This window comes from Carya illinoinensis, chromosome 1 (assembly GCF_018687715.1).
Source record: "Carya illinoinensis cultivar Pawnee chromosome 1, C.illinoinensisPawnee_v1, whole genome shotgun sequence".
Classification (NCBI taxonomy): Eukaryota; Viridiplantae; Streptophyta; class Magnoliopsida; order Fagales; family Juglandaceae; genus Carya; species Carya illinoinensis.
Genome location: NC_056752.1, coordinates 956,581 through 976,894, shown reverse-complemented (window position 1 = coordinate 976,894; position 20,314 = coordinate 956,581). Strand labels below are relative to the sequence as shown.

The 20,314-nt window shown below is 34.7% G+C and overlaps 2 protein-coding genes across 3 annotated transcripts; both read right to left on the bottom strand.

The window, feature by feature from the left end:
* Positions 1–1,345: 1,345 nt before the first annotated feature.
* LOC122304611 (scarecrow-like protein 32) lies at positions 1,346–3,631 on the bottom strand. Its single transcript, XM_043116872.1, has one exon. It carries the CDS (start codon positions 2,943–2,945, stop codon positions 1,569–1,571), a length of 1,377 nt encoding a protein of 458 aa, XP_042972806.1. The 5' UTR covers positions 2,946–3,631; the 3' UTR covers positions 1,346–1,568.
* Positions 3,632–15,354: 11,723 nt separating this feature from the next.
* On the bottom strand, positions 15,355–16,955 carry LOC122304598 (LOB domain-containing protein 38-like). 2 transcript variants are annotated; one of them, XM_043116866.1, is made up of 2 exons: positions 16,442–16,955; positions 15,355–16,134 (listed from the first exon to the last, which is right to left on the bottom strand). In XM_043116866.1, the coding sequence occupies exons 1-2, from the start codon at positions 16,623–16,625 to the stop codon at positions 15,659–15,661; spliced, it is 660 nt and encodes a 219-aa protein (XP_042972800.1). In that variant the 5' UTR covers positions 16,626–16,955; the 3' UTR covers positions 15,355–15,658. The 2 variants fall into 2 exon arrangements, with proteins under 2 accessions (XP_042972800.1, XP_042972794.1); XM_043116860.1 differs by having other exon boundaries at positions 15,355–16,161; positions 16,442–16,944.
* Positions 16,956–20,314: the final 3,359 nt, after the last annotated feature.

The following is a 20,314-nucleotide window of genomic DNA, read 5'->3' as shown; positions in this document are numbered from 1 at the left end:
GTTACTATTATGACCATGCAGATACATTACATGCTCCATCCCATTGGATCCGGGCCATGTCCCGATTTATAACTTAATTATAAATGTCTTAAAATGTGAGCATGCAGGCCGAGACCCAGCTCGTGCATGCCCATGATTTACATATATAATTTACATATATACGCTAACACCTAATCATTTTTGGAACCATTAGAAAAGTTAGTGTCCAAGTTTCTTTGTACGATCTGTCTTATTATAAGCCGACCACGTGCGATGAAGAAACTTGGGGTTTTAAAGTCTTGTAGATATTCTTACGTCCGGCAACCTCGACCCATGACCATCAGTAATTCACCAAAAAGAAATTAAAAAAAAAAAATGAAAATGGATTAATTTGGTCCTGAGCAGAGATTCTGACAGAAACTTGTTAGCCAACTGGCATGCATTTGCTAGCCAAAAACAAAACAAACAGAAAGAAAAGGATCGAGCTAGCTAGCCACTAGAGATCTAAAAGCTGGAGCTGTCACCGGGCGGGCCTGCCAATTCATTCAAAATAATTCTACAAATTTACACAATTTGATGTAACGCGTCAAATATTTTATAATATGATATATCAAATCATATTAATTTATAAAATTATTTTTATATAATTATTTTATAATTAGAATATTTTTCATTAATTATATGATATGCTCGATATTAGAAAATGCAAAACAACAAAAAAATTAGGAAACCGAAATAACTAGGAACTGCTCATGATCATGCATGCATGTAACAAACAATTAAGAAGCTGTTGTTTTCATAAATGTATATAACTTTTGGCTGTATGTATATATATATATATGTTTAATTTAATTACATGCAGACTAATGAATTAAGGGAGCCAGTCTAGTTTATCATGAATGCATGCAGTTTGATCAAACATGAAGATTAATAGATAATGATGAGTCTGATCATATGACGCATATATCATGATTGGCACATGATGATACACCGCAGTCTGCTCATAAATAATTAGCGCCTGACTTAAAGAGAGTAAAATTGGCTAGCTAGCTAGCTAGAACATTGTTCTTACCACATGCAGCTAGCTGATCATTTACACAAAAATGTCTTGAAACAAAAAGGTCTGGACAATTACAGTACGCGGCCATGTATGCTCCTTAATTCGATCTCTTATGAGATTATGAGCAAAATGTTTGTATCCCCCATGCGTCAGGATGTAACAGTTTTCTTTTATTATAAGTGAAGTGATTAATAAAATTAGAAAATGGTCAGTCATGGATAACTGATTTTCGTCTCTTTTAATTAAAATAAAATAAAAATAAAAATAAAAAAGAATGAGCAAAATCACGTCCAGGAACCATAAAGATTAGAGATCTATGGGCGGAGATGGACTTTAATTAATTATAGCTAGGTTGCTGGGTTATAATATAGCTACAAGAAACCGCATCAAATAGATGACAAAAACCTTCATGATCACAATGAGCTAGCTCTCATCAACTCCTAAAATTAGGTGTACTAGATTAAGATTTAGAAGCTAATTTAAGAAGAAATAAGAAGATTAAGATTAAAAACATGATGAAAGCAACTTTTCAAGCTGCAGGCAACCAAGCAGTGGCAAACACAACATTATGTCCTTTCCATGTAAGAACAAGATTGTCTTCTTCCTTCTTCAATCCCCACCCGGCTGCATGCTCGTCTAGCATGGCTTTTACCTCCGACACTGCATCCTCCCCAAAAGAGATGCCACGAAAATCGGCATTTATCATTCGTTGCACCCACTGGCTTCTAGTTTCAGGCCGCTCAACCCTGTGAAAACCCTCATTTGCTATCACATTCTCAATCTTCCAGCAAATGTTTGCTTCGTACCACTGCCTCTGCTTACTTCCCGTTGGAAGAAATGTATCCATAGTATCATATGGTATCCATAGATAATTAAACGCTGACCTTAGCCTAGACACCACATCATTTGATGTCAAATCCGCATCTTCGTCTACTAGAACTACAATGGTGGGGTCTAAACTCCGAAGCGATTTGAGAAACATTGTCCGAAAAGAGGAAGTGGTGGAGGAACATTCAAAATCATAAGGGTTAGAGTTTGCACTAGGAATTGCAACGTTAACGGTTTCTTCTGGGATGTAATGAAGCATCATTTGGCAGTTAATAACTAGTGCCTCGCCGCTTTCGGGGTATACTAAATGTTGAACCCGAAGTTGTTCGATCAAAGTCGCAAAACCGTCTTTGTAACCTGAAGGACTCGCTCTAAACTCCATCATAACATTCTTGGACCTTGCAAAATTAACCAACTTTGAGCCCAATTCCTCATACGAAAGGTCGAGCTTTGGTGGGACATCTTCCATGGCTGTAGCTACGGTGAGCTTGACTAGAGGAGGGACCTCGTGACGATTAGCTATAGCATCAATCAGTGTAGGAATCTGCATGCAATGAGTCAAGCTTAAATCAACGATGTGAATGATTGAGTACCCTTCAACGGCTTCTAAAATTGCTGCGTTGGCTGCTGTGAATCCAAACCGATGCCAAGGGGTCAAGTCCACAAAGCTAGCGAGCTCAATGATTGAGAACTTGTGCGTGTCTATAGCAATATTGCCATGAACGTTGGCCATGGCTGCCAACATTTTGCAACTTCCAGTTTTGGCTGCGCGTGAAATAAGAGCTCGGAGGAAGCCGCAAGTAAGGCGCTGATTCGAGTCCCCATCTGGGGTTGCTATGACGTTGTTTAAGACCCATAGGATTTGTTGGGCTAGAGTGGCATCGTTGCTTTCAATTGCATTGGCGCAGTGTACTAGTAGTTGCTCCATGCAATTGGCATCACCGAAACTCCCCAAGGACTTTGATGTTGGAAATCCAGGCCATGGCAGAGTTCTATGAATTTGGCTTTTGTTCATGGTGGGATTGGAAAATGGAGTCATTTGGTGTAAGGATTGTGGTGGAGCCTCAGTGAATTGCATCGTGGGGAGAGAGAGAGAGAGAGAGAGTACAAAAATATTATGGAAAGCAGCATGAATGAAGAAAAGAAAAGAAAATGGAATTTAGAAATCAGAAATGAGCAGAAAGAAAGAAAGTGACGAGACTAGTAGTGGGTACCTTTGCCAATGGGAAACGATACAACAGTGCTAATTTTACTAGCACGGTTTGGGAGAATTCTGCCAGTCAATCAAATACAAATTGACAGTACAGCTTTTTCTGTGAGATTTTAGTGTTCTTCCTTGGGGAAGAAAAAGGGACTGCTCAGAAGGGGGAAACTCTAATCCCAAAAAAACTCGGCGGGAGTCAAATCGTGCAAAAGATCAAACGCTTTCCATGCCAGCTATATCCCCAGGCTTTTCAGTTGCCATCAGGGGTGCAATGAGGCTATAGAAGCAGTGATTGAACAACCTCTTTCATGGCTACAAAAGGGTCTTATCTCTCTTCTCGATCAAGAGAGAGAAAGAGAGATCAGAGGTGTGGTGTAAAGGAGAGGAGGTGGGAGATGTGGAGGTACTTGTGTTGTGTTGGATTTTGGAAGCATGTGAAGTAGCCGGCCAGGGGGTTGTCTGATTGTGGAAGTTGAGATTTTGTCCTGTAATGGTGTGGTGGGGATCGGAGGCAGTTCATCTTTGGCTTACTCACTCACTCACTCACGGGGCATCTTATCATGACCAAATCATTTTAATGGTCTACTTTGCTAGCAGCTAGCTTATGCGGGCATATATGAATACTGTTTCCCTTTAAAGTTTCTAAACTTTTTTTTTCGCTTTTTTAAACTTTTCTCGTATTGCATACGCATGCCTGATTTCTGATTTCCCCGTCTAGGTGTTATATATTGAACTACAAACTGGACATATATTATCAGGAGTGGTTTTGGTTGGCCTCCCTATATTCTTGAGAGAGAGAGTCGTGTACGTGTGTGTGTGGTCATTGTCAAAGCCGGCCAATTAGGATGTTGGAATATTAGCTCTACATCTCTCTCTCTCTCTCTCTCTCTCCATATTTCTGAGATCTTATCCACGATGATCAGATTCCACAATAGAATGGAGGACCAGTTTTGATAATTTAGGATATTCACTAGAAATTTGAATATGGTATATATATTAAGATCATGAGGAATATATATATATATATAGAGATAGAGAGAGAGAGAGAGAGAGAGAGAGAGAGAGAGAGAGAGAGAGAGAGAGAGAGAGAGAGAGTTTGGGTAATATAATATCATGGTCCCTACTCCCAGCTTGTAAATATGTTGTATTATTCCTAGATGACCTCTTAGGGCTGATCATGTAGTTCACATGCATTTTATGTACCATTTTGTTCCCTTACTCAAAAACTTGTTCCCCTCACAACCGCAGCCCCACTTTAAATAGACTACTCAAGTACTACCACTCAGTACTCAGCCATGCCACGGCCACCTCACACACACAATTAACCATACTATATATATAAGATGTTAATGCTGCCGAAGATCATATAAAAAAATAGTAATATATTTTTTCTGAGCATTGATAATAAATATATAGCAATAAAAGGAAATTTAGCTGACTTTCGAAAGAAAATAGTACCTCCTTTTCCTACCCAAATTAGCTTGAACTAAAAGACAACGACTTATTCTCTTTTCCCGACTTCTTATTGTTACTTACTATTTAACACTTACAAGTATCATCATAGATTCATAGTCCATGCAGTAATAATGCTAGTACAAGCCCCTCCAGCCACTGAAAAAATTAAGTTTTTTACACTTTTTAAGTTGGTGTACTACTCCACTTTTATACAAAGAGATTAGATAACTTATCTATTTATAATTTGTACAAATCATCACTGATATAATTCATAGTCTCATTTTCCGAGAGTTAGCTGTATAGAATATAAGTGTCATTAACTAGTTAATTTCTTGTTTTTTCCTTCTCAATCCATTCTCTTTTAAACTAAATCCATGTCTGATTTAGTAATATTCTGTAAATGTCTCAATATTTAACTCACTATAAGAAAATCAGGTTTTTATAACTAATTTATTACAACTAAAAGACTATTAATTTATAACTAATTTTAGTTAGAAATAATCATTTTACTGGAATTAACTGATCATAAATAAGTAATTTTCTTACAGTGACTAGTTCTCCATGATTCTTGTTTTCTTACCATAGTAATTTTCACGCTATATTCCAAACTTTCGCTGTTCTAAATTACACAGTTTAATTTGCCTGTTATCAACGAAAGTAAACGACAAACTTTTCCATTCTTTTCACTGTTCAGTGCAACAAATAATAGTACTTAATCGTTACGAGGCTTTCAAAAAGCTAGCATGCATACAGCTAAAGGCTGGAAAAAACATAGAAAAGAATCCAGGTGAACAGTATAAGGAAAACCATGTAAGTTAAAGGTAGGAGTGATTTTAATAATTCTGCATGAGAATTTTGAGAAGGATTCCTAAACTCGCGGTACAACTACAAGGACTAGAGGACATATGTGCAACGGCAAACATTATTCAACCAGGTTTTTTGGAATGTCCTATCGAGAAGGGAATTTTGTGGTATCCATGCATGGTCTTCGGCTTTCCATCATTAAGACAACACAAAATCAAAAGTTCTAAGCATGAAAATAAATAATATTTTAAGTACCATGCATGTGCTTTAGCCCGAGCTGTAGATTATACCCAAATTTGATAACAAATTAAAGCTATAAGCATTGTTGGGTGTGGAGTTTGGTTCTTTATTCTTATGGAAGCAATTCAAGAACTTGCTCGACATATCGTTTGAGCAAAATTTAGGCAGAAAATTCTTCAAAGCTTACTCAATAGATAGCTTGAGTGAAGATCAAATAAAGAATTTGCTCGAGTCTCACTTGAGCAGACACTAGACAAAAAGTTTGCTCTAATTATGCTCGACACCTAATTTCTTGAGAGAATAACTTGGAAGTTTACATGCAGCTAACCTCAAGGTTTTCACTACACCACATATATATATATATATATATCATTTGTATAAACAGTAAAATGTGATTTTTGTGAGGCAGGCAGACGAAAATTCTTAGAAACTTGAGAGAGGCGCTAGAGAGAGGGGAAGTGATTGTGAGGAGAGAGAAATCATGTATTCTCATTGTGTGCTTCAATTTTTCTTTGATAAAAATTCTTTGTTAGAGACATTATTAAATCACGTAAATTTTGTGTCATATGTGATTTTTCTCTATCTTTGTTTTATTATATTTATATATAAATATTTTCTCCTTGTCGTTTTTCCCAACAATAAGCATACTCATGAAATACTTAGCTACGTTTATATATGTTGGTTTATTTGAGGAATTAAAACTTAATTAGCCGGAATATATAGAAGCCAGGGTGTAAGACAGTACCAGCTTTGAACATTGAGCGGCAGGAAGGACAATCCGTCTCATGTGCAAATTTCTAATTGGCTGAGTCGTTGTGAAGATTTTACGTGGTACGTTCCATATATGCAAGTTGGAGGATACAATTGAAGTAATTAAATTTATTTTTTTATATCACTTTAACTTTTAAGATAAGTTGTGATTTAACATTATATCATAACAATTAATGAACAAAATTCTACTCAAACGAGTTTTCTAATGACTAAACTGATCATAATAAAAAAAAATTATACAACCCAAGATAGATTAGAGTGATCATTTGAATGTTAATCCAATGAAGAAATTCTTGTCTTTTTGTGGGAAGAAAACTCTATCCTGAACATTCAACTCTGTTATTCATCTATGAGTAATGCTACATATAGTCGTGTAGTGTGTAAGCGCATTGCAGTCACTTTAAAAAATAGTAGAGTATATTATTAAAATATTATTTTTTTTTTATGTAGATTCCGTATTTATTCACTCTTTTCAAAATAATTGTGTGACACTTGCACACACGACTGCAGCTATCATTTTTCTTCACCTATATATCAATGATCTAATTAGGCAATTTCCACTTGTTCTCAGAATTTTTTTTTTTAAATGATGTTATTTAGTGATTCTTTATAGAATGACAGAGATTGGACAATATTATTTCTGAGGCACATATTTTATATGACTATTTTGTATTAATTCCTTCCTAATTCATTGCTGCTGTTGTAAATTTTTTTGCAAACACTCTTTTTTTCTCTCTACTATCACTTTTTATCCATAACAATTTACGATAAGGTGACATTGTCCATCAACTTTTATTTTTATAGAATAAAAAAAGATAATCCAAGAGAGAATTAGTAGGAAACGAGTGTGGTTTGTAACATTATCATTTTACCCCTTTTTTTTTTTTTTTTTATGTGTTGTTTTTTTACTCCTTGGGTTGCCAGAATCATGCCCGACCTTGGGCCAAACATGGCTCAAGTCATTAGTGTTTTTTTAGTTTTTACATTGGTTATGGCCCAACTAAACCGTACGTGTTTGACGACCCACCACAACCTTTCTTTAGGCCGTGCTGCTCCTCTTTCCTTTTGAACCAAATGCCATCAGGTGGTCCCATAACCTAAGTAGCAGGAGGCTTGGATGGGCTTCGTAGGCCTACTTCTCAGGGTCATGATGCACTGATGCTAAAGTCCTTCACCCATCTAAAGAAGGCCCCATACGAATAGAATTAATGACCTAATTAAATGGTTGCCCATAACAAGTACTAGTCTGAAATGAGGATAAAAGGCTTTCAAAAAGAGACACAGACCAAACTCTCTACACTCGACAGTAAAAAAAATCAGAAATTCACTCAACAGTTAAAAAAAAAAAAGATGGACTATAGTTAGAACGTCTTTAAAACCAGAAGGAAAGACACAGCACAGAGGAGTTTCTAACATTCTAATTTCTAACAAATATTTGAGACTCTTGTCTTGAGATCGTACGTATTTGATACAGCTTGAATGAAAGCATTGAGAGCACCTTGATTCTTTAGTAAATGATCAACTGTCCCAATGAAATTCCTTGTCATAATTAATTTGCCTAGTTATGTCAAACCCAGTTTCAGGTTTCCTATTATACATAATTCTCTTTTTAAAACAATTGATCTCATGGAAAAGGTACGTACATACGTGCATGGTCTCTAAAGAGATCGATCGAAGCTAGCAATGACATGATCTTGTCTATCTGCAACATTGAGAATGGATGTTTTTTTCCATAGTTTTCTTCGTTTTTGTTTGGGTCGTTTCAATAGATCTGCGCGCATATATGGATTAGCCACGTACAATTTATTTTAAATTTTACAGAAGCTAAACTAGCTAGCGTACCATATATATGATCTTTTGAGGTCTCAATATCATGACAGTGGACGGCGGAGATCGAATAATTGTGATCAGGTACGTACGTGCATGGAATCTGCTCCACACGTACGAACTTCAAAGAATCCCCACCAAGGAGAAGAATATATATATATATATATATATATATATAGCATTATCATCAGGCTATACTGGCTAGCTTGTTCCCTTTGATGATTAGATTCTTCTTTAATTTTATTTGCTTCAATGAAACTACATATTATTCTGCGTCTCTATCTCTTAAGGTATAAATTATTAACAGAACTGCTAAAGCTGATGATCATGATTGATAATGTGAAAGAAAAAAACAACCTTGAAACTCAATGATAATGAAATTGAGGGAAGGGATGGTCCATGCATGCATGCTATATGGGTCAGTCTTGCCGTGGCAAAAGTAACGTGTGGGGAGAAAACATTCTGTTTAAATTTTAATAACGTCAAGCAGATATGGATGGGTGGATGCATGTCCCCCCCAGGGTTTAGGGGCATCCGAGGAGGTCGGTTCAACTATCTCGGCGCCTGGACTACTACTCCAATTACACTTTCGGCCCTATCTTTCGGGCCTACTCACGTGAACTCCCATGTCTTCCACGCTTCCTTGTCGGCGGCATCTACACTCGTCCTCTATCTTACCATCGCGTCACTTTCCCATTGAACGTCTTTTTACAAGGGACATTTTCTTTCCAATCTACCACCAATTTCAACTTTTTCCGTCTGATTCTCTGTGTTTTTTTTTTCTTTTTTCTTCCTTTAGTTTTGTTTTACTTGATAGTAGTGGCTAGTTTGTCACATCTGCATAATTTTATGAAAACAATATATATATATATATATATATATATTTTTTTTTTAAGTTTATTATTGATATACCCAAAGCACTATAATCGTAAAATCCTTTTACATACGTCAAATGTTAACATTAAAAAATATTAATATATTATTTTTTAAAAAATTTTAATGACTTCCACCCCAAATCATGATAAGTTTTCACGTCAACTTGTAAATGAAGCCCTCTCTTTAACTACGCACGACGAAATAAGCTGATAAATTTACGTATACATTGTCAGGAAACAAGGATATAATATGTACATTTTTTGTGCAGTATTTGATACATGAACTACCTCGAAGTACATACAATAATGATTAAGAAAAGAAAAAAAGAAAAAGGAAAAGGGTACCACATGTGTGCATGTCTCTCATTTCTTATCCTAAATGACTAGGTTTGTGATAATGACCAATGGGCCTGGCTGGGCTAACTTCTTTAAATTGAATTAACCGTACATTTTAAAAAATTGTTGCTTAATTATTAACTAGTTTTGTTGCATACAGTTATTTTATATATTTTATTAATATAATTAATTAAAATAATTATTTTTTATTAAAAAAATATACAATTAATCATATTAATATAATACATAAAAAATATATAAAAATAATTGTACTATGAATTGTAATGAGTGCCCAATGGTTGAAAGGTTACACCTAATTATTTATGAATACTTGCATAACCCCTTTCTCCACAGTTTTCCATTCGGAGAAACGTACAGCAATTAGAATGGGGTCCAAAAACTCAATTATGAGTTTCTCGTGAAAATATATGTAGCAACGAAAAAGGAAAACAAATGAATCAATTAATTATTAGCCCTATCGAAGTGCAATAATCCAGAAATGGAAGTAAGAGCTGTTGGGGCATTGCCATTGTGACACAAATTACAATAATTATAAACATTTATAATATAGTGAACAAAATATAGTAAGCTGCCATCCAAGCAGATCACGTGAATCGTAAAGAACCAGTCTGGTATATTATCATATATAGCAGTTCAGAGCATCAACAAATTAAGATCTACAGCTCGAATTTGGAACTCATAACTATCTGCATATACTTACGTACAGAAAGTTTATTTCAAATATTTAGTGTAGTTTAATATATATATATATATATATGATAAAGATAAACTTGCTAATTGAGGAGTTTAATTGCTGGATGATGCTTGCATAGTAAGGATTGCAATATTAAGTTAGAACGACACAAAAAGGAAGAATTATATATATATATATATATATATACACTCCATTAATGTACGTATCTAGTAGATCATATATAGATCCAAGACAGCAACTTATAGTCGGATACATTTCCAATATATAAGGTAAAAACAAAATGCAATAATGACCATTTCGTAAGCTTTCATCATATAAATATATATGTATATGTATATAACTCTACAACTACGTATGTATCATCAGAAGCATCCAAAGATTAAAGATATGCAAATCGGTGTAAAAACATCAGTTCACGTTGCACTGTGGAATAATGCTACACCACGATTAATCCCTATGATAGGATTATACGTAAACCAAAGACATGCAGAAGGTACACAATTAGAGATCAGTTATGTAGGAACCCATTGATGAAGCTGACGAGGTAAAGCAATTAAAGAACGTCGACGTATAAAGAAAGAAAGAAATGGGTTTTGTAAAGCCAATGAAAGAAGCATATATACGGGGCCAGAAAAGCAAATGCATTCGGAATCTCAAAAGCGAACGTGGATAGCAAAGTAGGGTAGACATCATCCCCATTTACTTTTCAGGTAGACCCAAAGTGCCAAATTGCTTGATCCCCAACTTGCATTAAAAAAATCAATCTTTCATTTATTAAATATTTAAGCTACCACCATCGGCCCAGTAGTACTTCCTGGCCGTGCCCACACTTCAACTGATCATTGAAAATGATATTTTTGTAAGTTGTGTATATATATATTTATATATATCTATTAGGGTTTTGCTATTGAATCAAGCAATAATGTCTGCATGTAGTACTTCTAGGTTATTTCGCCAAGACTTTTCGTGGCTATTAGGGTTTTGCTTTTGAATCAAGACTTTTTGTTTCGATCTGTTTCAGCTTTAATTCTTCGTACACAAAGAACAGAAAAAAAAAATATATATATATATATAATATATGTATATATAAAAGAAAAAGAAGCTAGGAAACTCTTGAAACTAGTCATTCTCATTTCTTTTCCCAGCTTTGTCCCCCAAATTCTGGCTTAGTTCCAGCTCCAGCCTTGAGAGTTGTCGATCGACAGATTTACCACAGCTTGAATGTACAGCTAGCGCAGTACGTAGTTCGATCTGTAAAGATAAGATTACTCTTGAGTACTACTACTTTTTAGCGAAGCTTTATCTCTCTTTCCTGGTAATTAATGTATATGACTTTTATTCACAGCAGATCTTACGGGGTTAAGATCTACTTTACGCAACCATAGAAGAAACGAAACTTGCATTCATAAAATAAAACTAAAACAGATTGTTTACGATCACACGTCTATATATAATTTATTGCATGTACATGATGTACTGTTTCCTATTCTTGTCAAATAATTTATATCAATGTACACCCTCTTTTTTCAAAAATTAAAAATAAAAAATAAAAATGGGAGCCTCGTCGACGCCAGAGCTGGTCATGATGAGATCAAGTTCTGGATAGACGTTTATTTTGTTTTGGTTCTAATATAATATTAGTATAATTAAGTTAAGTGTATCCAAGTATAGAAGCAACTTGACAGAATCGATTAATTTATAATTAAATTAAAATCATTATTGTCGCCGGCCACCGATGACGTGGCCAAATTGCAAAACTACTGTTCTTCCCACGATAAAACCTAAAATAGGAACAAATAAACATTAAGATCCCATTTAAATTTAATAATCGTTTCATTTCACCTCATTTTATTATTACAATTTTTTTAAATTTTCACACAAAATATAATAAATAATTCAACTATTTCATTTAAAACCTCTATTCTCATCAATCTCTGAATTCAAACCGGCCCAAACTCAACTTTAGGTATTGCTGATCTTCTAATTTATAATTTCATGATTATAATAATGTACGTGAATATCATTATCAAACTAAAAAAAGTTTAGACAGGACGGGACCCATATTAAAAGTTAGTGATTTACTGTATATCGAATATAATCATATATTTTTGCACCAAGAAACTTGGAATTCCTCATAGCAATGGCCTAAATTCAATGAATATATAGGCTTTAACTAGGAACGCGCGGTGGTGAAATCCGCGTCACATGAACTTCTCTCCCATTAGGTCTTGATTAGAATAATTTTGCTGGCCACTCAACACATCTTATTCTCTCCTCTCCACGTGTTTAGCTAGTTTTCTCTCATTATTTTTCCATTTCTTTATACTATACTAGAGTGTTATTTATTTATTTATTTCAAACTAAAAATTAGGTGGCATCGGATTAAAAAAAAGCCGTAAATTTGAAATTATATATATATATATATTTGACTGAGGTATCTAATAAAGAAAATGCTTTAACCTTAAAAGGATGCCACCTAATTTTTCAAACTAAAAATTAGGTGGCATCAGTTTATAAATTTATTTTATATAATTTTTTTTATATATAAAATAGTTCTCGTTTAATAAAATTAGAAAAAAAAAAAACAATAAATATCAGAGATATGACGAAGGAGATGTACAAAGTGGTTGTACATTTATATATGAACATGTGGGGGAGCGTGAGAATCAGAAGAGACAATGAACAAGTGGATGGAAGCTGAGGTGGGTGGTGGGAGCCCAAGTTGTAGGAGAGAAGGTTCCGTGGGGCCCAATACAAATGCGGCGACACGCAGCATTTCAGAAAAAGCCGAACCCTTAGCCGAAGCAAACCCATTTCCACCCAGCCAACCAATCAAAGCAACTCTCTCTCTCTCCCCCACTATCGGTCTTCTGCTGAGTCTTTCTTTTTGTCGTTAAAAAGAAACAAATGGTGGGTTGACGATGACGTGTATTCCACCCACTGGTTCCCCAAGATAAGAGGAGACGAGAGGAGAAGGAGACGATGCCCTCAAGTGGGGAAAGATAAATATTTATGTATTTTATAAAGTATTATTTTATTTAAAGAAAATAAAAGAAAGAGAGAAGACGTAAGGAGAGCCAAAATCGACGCTGACAAGAGGACCCAACTCTGCGGCTTCCCCATTGGCTGAAAGGGACGCAGAAACCGCAAACGTTGTAGGTCCCACTATTTCCTCTCCTAATCCCAACCCCACCCAGTTCTTGATACCTTCTCCGTATCGATACGCCTCTTTCCCTTCACCAACAGCCGCAGATCCCTATACCTTAATCCCGCCTTCTTTTTTAATTTCATAACTATCTCATGTATGTGATCTATACGTAAGAATTAAGTTTATTTAATATATAAGATCGCCTTCATGATCTCATATTTTAAATCTTTTTGAGTCTAGATTGTGCTAAGTTTATATCATATTAATTCACCGGTTCAACCTTTATATATATATATATATATATATATAATTTAACTCTAAACATATTTCATATATTTAAAACATATATCTCAACATATTTATATTTAAATACATTTCAATAGAATTTATAAAATATTAATATGTTTTATAAAGTCAAATAATCTCAACATCCAAACGCAATATAAGAGATCTTTTTTAACAGCAGCAACTCATTATAAATTGGTAGTAGTCCTATGATCTACAATAGCATCTCATGATTGTAATAGAGACTTTAGATGGATTTTCTCACAAGACTGCCAGTTGAAACCACTTTAATTTCATGATGAGTCTTTCTTACACTATACACTATCGCAAAAGGAAAAATATTATTCTAAGGTCTCTCTATCATGTATAATTTACGTGACATAATTTAATTTATAATGCACTATAAAAAAATTAAATAGTTATTGTTACTTATTTCCTGTCAAAATAACTATATTATACTAAAAATAGCTCATTTTAGTAAGATATAGTCATCTTCGCAGGAAATAAGTGGTACTAACTGTCTAATTTTCTTGTAGTCATATTTAAATTTTAAAAATTATTTTATAAATCAAATTAAGTTATATATGTAGATAATATGTAATGTAGAGGCCTCCGAATATAACTACTAGCTAGACTAATGACTTTTGATCTCATCATATTTTTCTTTTACATTTTCTTAACGTGACATGCAGAACCTATGTTTTGAATATATTGAAGCAAATGACAAATGTAATGGTCTCAACGCCTACCTGATCCAGTCTTAAATTATTGCCGATTAAAAAAAAATACTACTTATATTTTGGATAAGTCAATCATGAGACGTCACCTGCAAAGAGAAATAGGGAGTTTTTACTTGAATTAATTCATTCCAGTTGTATTATATATAATATTAATAAAAGATACAACCGATCGAAGATGAGCAAACGTTAGTTCTTGAGTTTTCCAAGACGAAAAGCAGAAAGGAATGTCGTACGTACAGGTACATGAACCGTGATATGTCGATGTATATATGCAAGCCAACTCATGTTTATCAACTTGGTGGAAAAAGCGAACGTCTTTGATTATAGAAATAAAAGAAAAATAGAAAGAAAGAAACCGGGTTATATCATCAGCCAATGGAATGGAATCATTGGACGCATAGCTTATTCGCCACGTAATTTTTGAGAGAAAGAAGATCGATCATTGCCTAGGGTAGGTCAAACATACATCAATACCCACACAACTTGCGAATCCACGCAGACACAGAGAGAGAGATCGACCATGGCCCCTCATAAGATTTCCTAAAATCTTTCTACTGTGTCTCTATCTTTCCCTTCTATTTTTTCTCCAATCCAACTTATCATATAAACTCTGTGGGTATGTGTATATACATATTATATACCAACACTAGTACTAACAAATAAAATGAGTATATGATCTCCACACAGTGTATATATAAACTGTAATAAAAAATAAAAAAATTACTGTATAATAGATCTGACATACCACAGATCAATTTATGATATCTCTGCATTTATCTAACTTTCTTATGCACCATAAATTTGCGACTTTGCTCTCAAAATCACCATGGCCAATTGCCATCCTCAGTGCTCGCAGACACCGTAAAAACGTGGATAAACAAGGAGATGATTTTTGTATGGATTTCAAGTTGGTCCCTACACGTTTATTGAGCAAATGGATTTGGAAAGCAGTTCTCAGGTTACGGTCATACGGACAAGTAGAGTGCCATATGCTCTGACCCACCCTAAATTCTGACCATTTATGATTCCTAGCTAGCTCTTAAATCCAATGCATCCACTCATGAATTTTTGATCGAACGCACAACAGTCAAAGAAACAGAAATAATTATAATCATTATTCATGTCTTGGCAGTCGTAGCTACATAGTACCAGATACCCATAAAAAAAAAAAAAAACATCACCGACAAAACTATCATCTTCCTCTCTCTCTCTCTAAACGACAAGGAGGAGAGAAATCCTGTGCCGGTAATTCACAAAATCTCGCCGGAGTTGAATTCCGGGAAAACTTTTCCTCCTAAAGAAAGAAGAAAACGAAAACTGAAAGGAAAAAGCTAGTTCATAGGGGCATTACGGCGATCTCGCACGCTTTAAGAACGGGATGTTCACCCATTTCAAACGAACAGGTTGAGGAGGAGCTTTCGCTCCCCTCCATGTCCATTTTGATCTGCCAAGCTGCTTTCGAAGCACGTGGTCGTCACGGACTCCTCGGAATTCATGGAGGGAGTGCCCGGCCGACGGATCTCCGGCTTCTGGGCCAATAACTTGGCCGGGAAACAGGGAGTTAGACGGAGATCGAGTGCGGTCGGGTCTTCGGACGATCGCTTACGCTTCGGGGAGACCTTGGGCCGGGAATTCAGACTCGGATTCCCTAGTCTCCACATGTCCGTACAGGTGACTTCGTCGGCCTCGGATGTTTCATCGGACGCTGGAGTCGAAGTCGGAGCACCCCCAGAGTGAAGAAGTTCAGGAATCGGACGCAACGCGCCGCCTCGTAGGACGGTCTCGACAGCCGCCTGGCACACGTGCCAATTTCCAGTCCATAAAAGCCCCACAGCGCCGTTCACAGGGTTCACGGTACGTCCACAAGCTTCAAACAACAAAGACTGAAACAAAGCTAAAGTACACCAAACGGAGCAAGGAAAAGGAAAAAAAGAAGAATCAGAACGAAGACTTACTAGCATGGTAAAGAAGACGAAACAGAAATAGAAACGATCGAAGACACGTTTGTCATATCTGAATCAATATATATTTTAATCCATATCAGGTTCTTCTAAATTTCTAATCTTTGACAGAACACAGATCCATCTATCTAGTATTAGACGCTCGCAATACGTACGTACTAGCAAAACTAGGAGGTATATATGTTAGATACAGGAAGTAATATTTATATATACCAGGTCTCTGGGACTCGGGGACGTTGGAGATGAAGGACATGAGGCCGGCACGACCGAAGAACTTGGCGACGAAGACGGTGGCGTGTCCTTGGGCTTCGGGGGTCTCGATCCACTGCAAGCAAGGGCGTAGTACACACGACTCGCTGCAACCCTTTCGGAGAACTCTGCACCCGTTGCAACTCATGTCTTCTTCTAACCTTAATTCAGTACTGTGTTTAATGTTTCGGTTGGTTAATAGTCAATGATCTAGACTCGTTCTCTCACATGAAATTCAACTACCCCAAAAATTATATATTGAGGAATGTGATTATACCATACAGCGCAAGGAAAAAGGCTTTCTGGTAAAAGGAAGAAGCTTGGAACGGAGATGGCGAGAGAGAGAGAACGAAATTAAGGTCTGGAAGAAGACATGGGAGGATGATATATATAAATGGGAGGAACAAATGGAGGGGTGGAGTTTTAATTTAACTATGGTTGGGTTGGTTGGGTAGTGGGTTGGGGAGGGTGGGGGCACATACAGAGTACTGTTTGTTTTGTTGGGAGAGAACAGAAGAGAGAAAGGTCGCCGTGTGCTTGTGTGTGTGTGTGTGTGTGTGTGTGTGTGAGGGAGAGAGAGAGATTCCAAAGTATTGGGCGCGAGCGGCTCCGTGTCTCCGCGGATGGATGTTCCTCCACCGTTGGATTCTTTGTATAGCTTTTGTTTGTGGATTGGGATAATTGATTGTGAGGGGCTACCTCCATCCTTTTCATCGTTTTTTTTTCTCTTCCGCACTTCCACCACCATTTTCTTTTTTCACCATATTCAAAAGTTGCAAGGTTCCTGGCGTCTGAGAAAGCTACGAGAACGAGTCTTTTTTTATTTGTATTATTATTTTTAATTATTAATTCTCTTGGTCGATGCACATCACATGTATGAAAATATTCGCGTGTTTGTGTATGAATGTGGGGTTATTGTATTGCAAGTGGGGGTGAAAGATAATGGTATTTTATGGGACTAATCATTGAGGGTTTTTGTGTGAGATGAGGAAACACAACCATGGTTAGCAGTTGCAAACTAAATTAGGTTTACTAGGGATAATTTATGTATATTGCTCACAAGTTAGGTGGCACAGTTGGGAAATCAAATTAAACTGTTAATTAATTTGAGTTTAACTATAATCGACATTAATATTCTCCATACTTTCTGACGTACCTGAGTTTACGAAGTCATGGCAAACCCACGTCTACCGAACCCAACTGAAGTCCATCTCAAATTGAGCCCAAACTAGCCCATCAACCCAAGTCCAACCCTTAATAAAGGTAAAATGAAAATAATAATGCTATTTAAAAGTCTTTATCTCACAATTATATTTAATTTGATCGGAATTGTAAGATTTCTAACTTCGATCACTGCTTATTTTTCCCAAAAATAGGAAAAAATGTCAATTTTCACAAAAAACTTGTATCTTTTTCAAAGAGTTTAAGTGAAATTTATGGCAAATCATTTTCAAATGAAACCAAAAGCCGAGAGCAGGAGTCTAAAATAAGAAGGGATGGATGGCGGAGGTGTAGACCAGCGTAGTGCACGCATGTTATGGTACATGAGTCTAGATTTGGGTTTAGATATGGCATGTGCGGCAGATTGCAAAGAGGGGACAATGAATGACTTAATTATGCGGCGCGTGAAGTGCCGAAAGAGGACAAATTCCTTACGATGTCCTACTCACTCACGATGTGGCATTCTTATCCTCTACGCCCCAACTTGCTGTGCTAATTACCACGCACCTGTCAAAACCTACACACAGACAGTCAGTTAGAAGGCTACGTATATAACCACTCTTTAACAAAATAAAAAATCTTCAACGCGGCTTATTTAGGGACGGATTCGTTTAATCATTATAATTTTTAAAATAATAAAATAAAAATAATATTTTATACAATTTTTAATTTATATCTCATCTCACTCTACTGTACTGTTAAAATCTCTCTTAATAATTTTTAACTAGCAGATGCGATAACCAGAAAATGTGTACTGTTAAAATCTCTCTTAATAATTTTTAACTAGCAGATGCGATAACCAGAAAATGAGATTTAGCCGTTAAGTATAATTTGTAAATGATAATAAAATAGTTTATAAATAATAATAAAATAATTACATTAAAAATAGTTTAAGATTTCGTTTGATTATATAAGTAAAATGAAATAAAAGTTAAAAATTAAATAAAATAATAAAATGAGATAAAAGTTAAAAATTAAATAAAATATTATTAAAATATTATATTTTATTTAAAAATTTAAAAAAATTATAAGCATTAGCTGAAATAAAATTATTTGTATAAACAGACGAGGCTACTCTTCCAAAAGTCATAATTGATAACTTTCTAAAGTGAAAAAACATGAAAACTGGTTTGTTTTTATAATTATTCTCGTCTCATTTTATTAAATTTTTATATAAAATAAAATAAAAAATTTATTTTTTTTAAATTTTAAAATAAAAATAATATTAAAAAAAATATTCTAATAATATATATTTTATTTAATTTTTATTTTTATCTAACAAGATAACGTCCTCCTTAGATGCGTAATGTCTGGCTGAGATTGGGATTCAAATATGATGTGACCATTGAGTGGAGCTCTTAACGTTCCTGAAATCTAGTGTTTCATGTGCAAAGTAACATCTAAGGTAAGATTTATTTAGCAATTATTTTTTTAAAACCATTAAGAGGATTGATATGTAAATATTTCAGTGATGAAATAGATTCGAGTTCGTGCTGATGTTGATCTGTTGATAGTTTTATTAATTCTTTGATAAATTCTATTAGCAGTCCTCAAATAGGGATTATATTACCTTTTATTAAATAAGAACAAATATCATTTTATGAGAAATATTTTTATAATTTTAAAAAATTTTAAAAATAAAATTATTTAGACATACATTATAGTCTCAATTTAAAAATTGTATATAACATTATTCTTCATCTTTATGGTCTTATGCTCTTTCTCTTTCTCTTTCTCTTTCTCTTTCTCTTTCTCTGGCAATCACAATAATTTGATATCAATTTTTATGGATATTTTTTTTTTCTCTTAACTTCAATATTTTCCAACTTTAATCATGGGAATTGCGCGTCTCCAATGTCTTATCACACCTATCTTTATTCAAGCTCGTGGCTAGGGCTTTACAGTTTACTACTCAATATTCTCATAAACTCTACACAATACTTAATTTTATTTTTAAAATTTTATTTAAATTTTTTTAAAATTGTCATGGTTCTATTATGTTTTTTTACTTATCATCCATACACCATATATTTAATAAGAGAAAAAAATAAAAATATTATATGTAACATATGATGTAAAGATGATGAATAAAATGTTTAAATTCTGTAACAATACTCAAATGGGATTATTTAATTACCAAGAAATTAAGTTGTAAATCTCACCAAATGGAAATATTTTAGACGTTCTATAAGGAAATAAAATAAAAAGGATGGTACCTTGTAGTTTATATATAGAATAATCAACTAAGGCATCAATTGTTGATGTAAGATAAAAAGATGGTTCAAAGAAGGAGGAATCTTCGGCTTTGCATTGGGTTCTCCTGTCTTCGTTCTAGAACCAGAGAGAGAGAGAGAGAGAGAGAGTTGGTACCTGTTTCTGTTGAGAAGAATTATATAACAAGGATATAGAACAAAAAGTGTAAATTAAGTGATATGACCTACTCCCTACCTTAGGCCGGTAGTAGATGGGATCGAGCTTATTTACCATTTGGAGGAAAAATTAAGAGTAGCGTACTCGTGTGATGCGTGTTTTGTAGTTGTTTTAAAAAATAATAAAATTTATTATTAATTCTTTTTTTACGAGGATCATATATTTATTAATTTTTATAAAATGATT

Bases quoted from the DNA above. Each gene is read 5' to 3' on its own strand.
- LOC122304611 (XM_043116872.1), bottom strand. From the start codon at position 2,945: ATGCAATTCACTGAGGCTCCACCACAATCCTTACACCAAATGACTCCA.
- LOC122304598 (XM_043116860.1), bottom strand. From the start codon at position 16,625: ATGAGTTGCAACGGGTGCAGAGTTCTCCGAAAGGGTTGCAGCGAGTCG. The intron at 16,162-16,441 runs GTATATATAAAT...GGTGTACTTTAG, and splicing joins CCCCGAGTCCCAGAGACCTG to CTTTGTTTCAGTCTTTGTTG.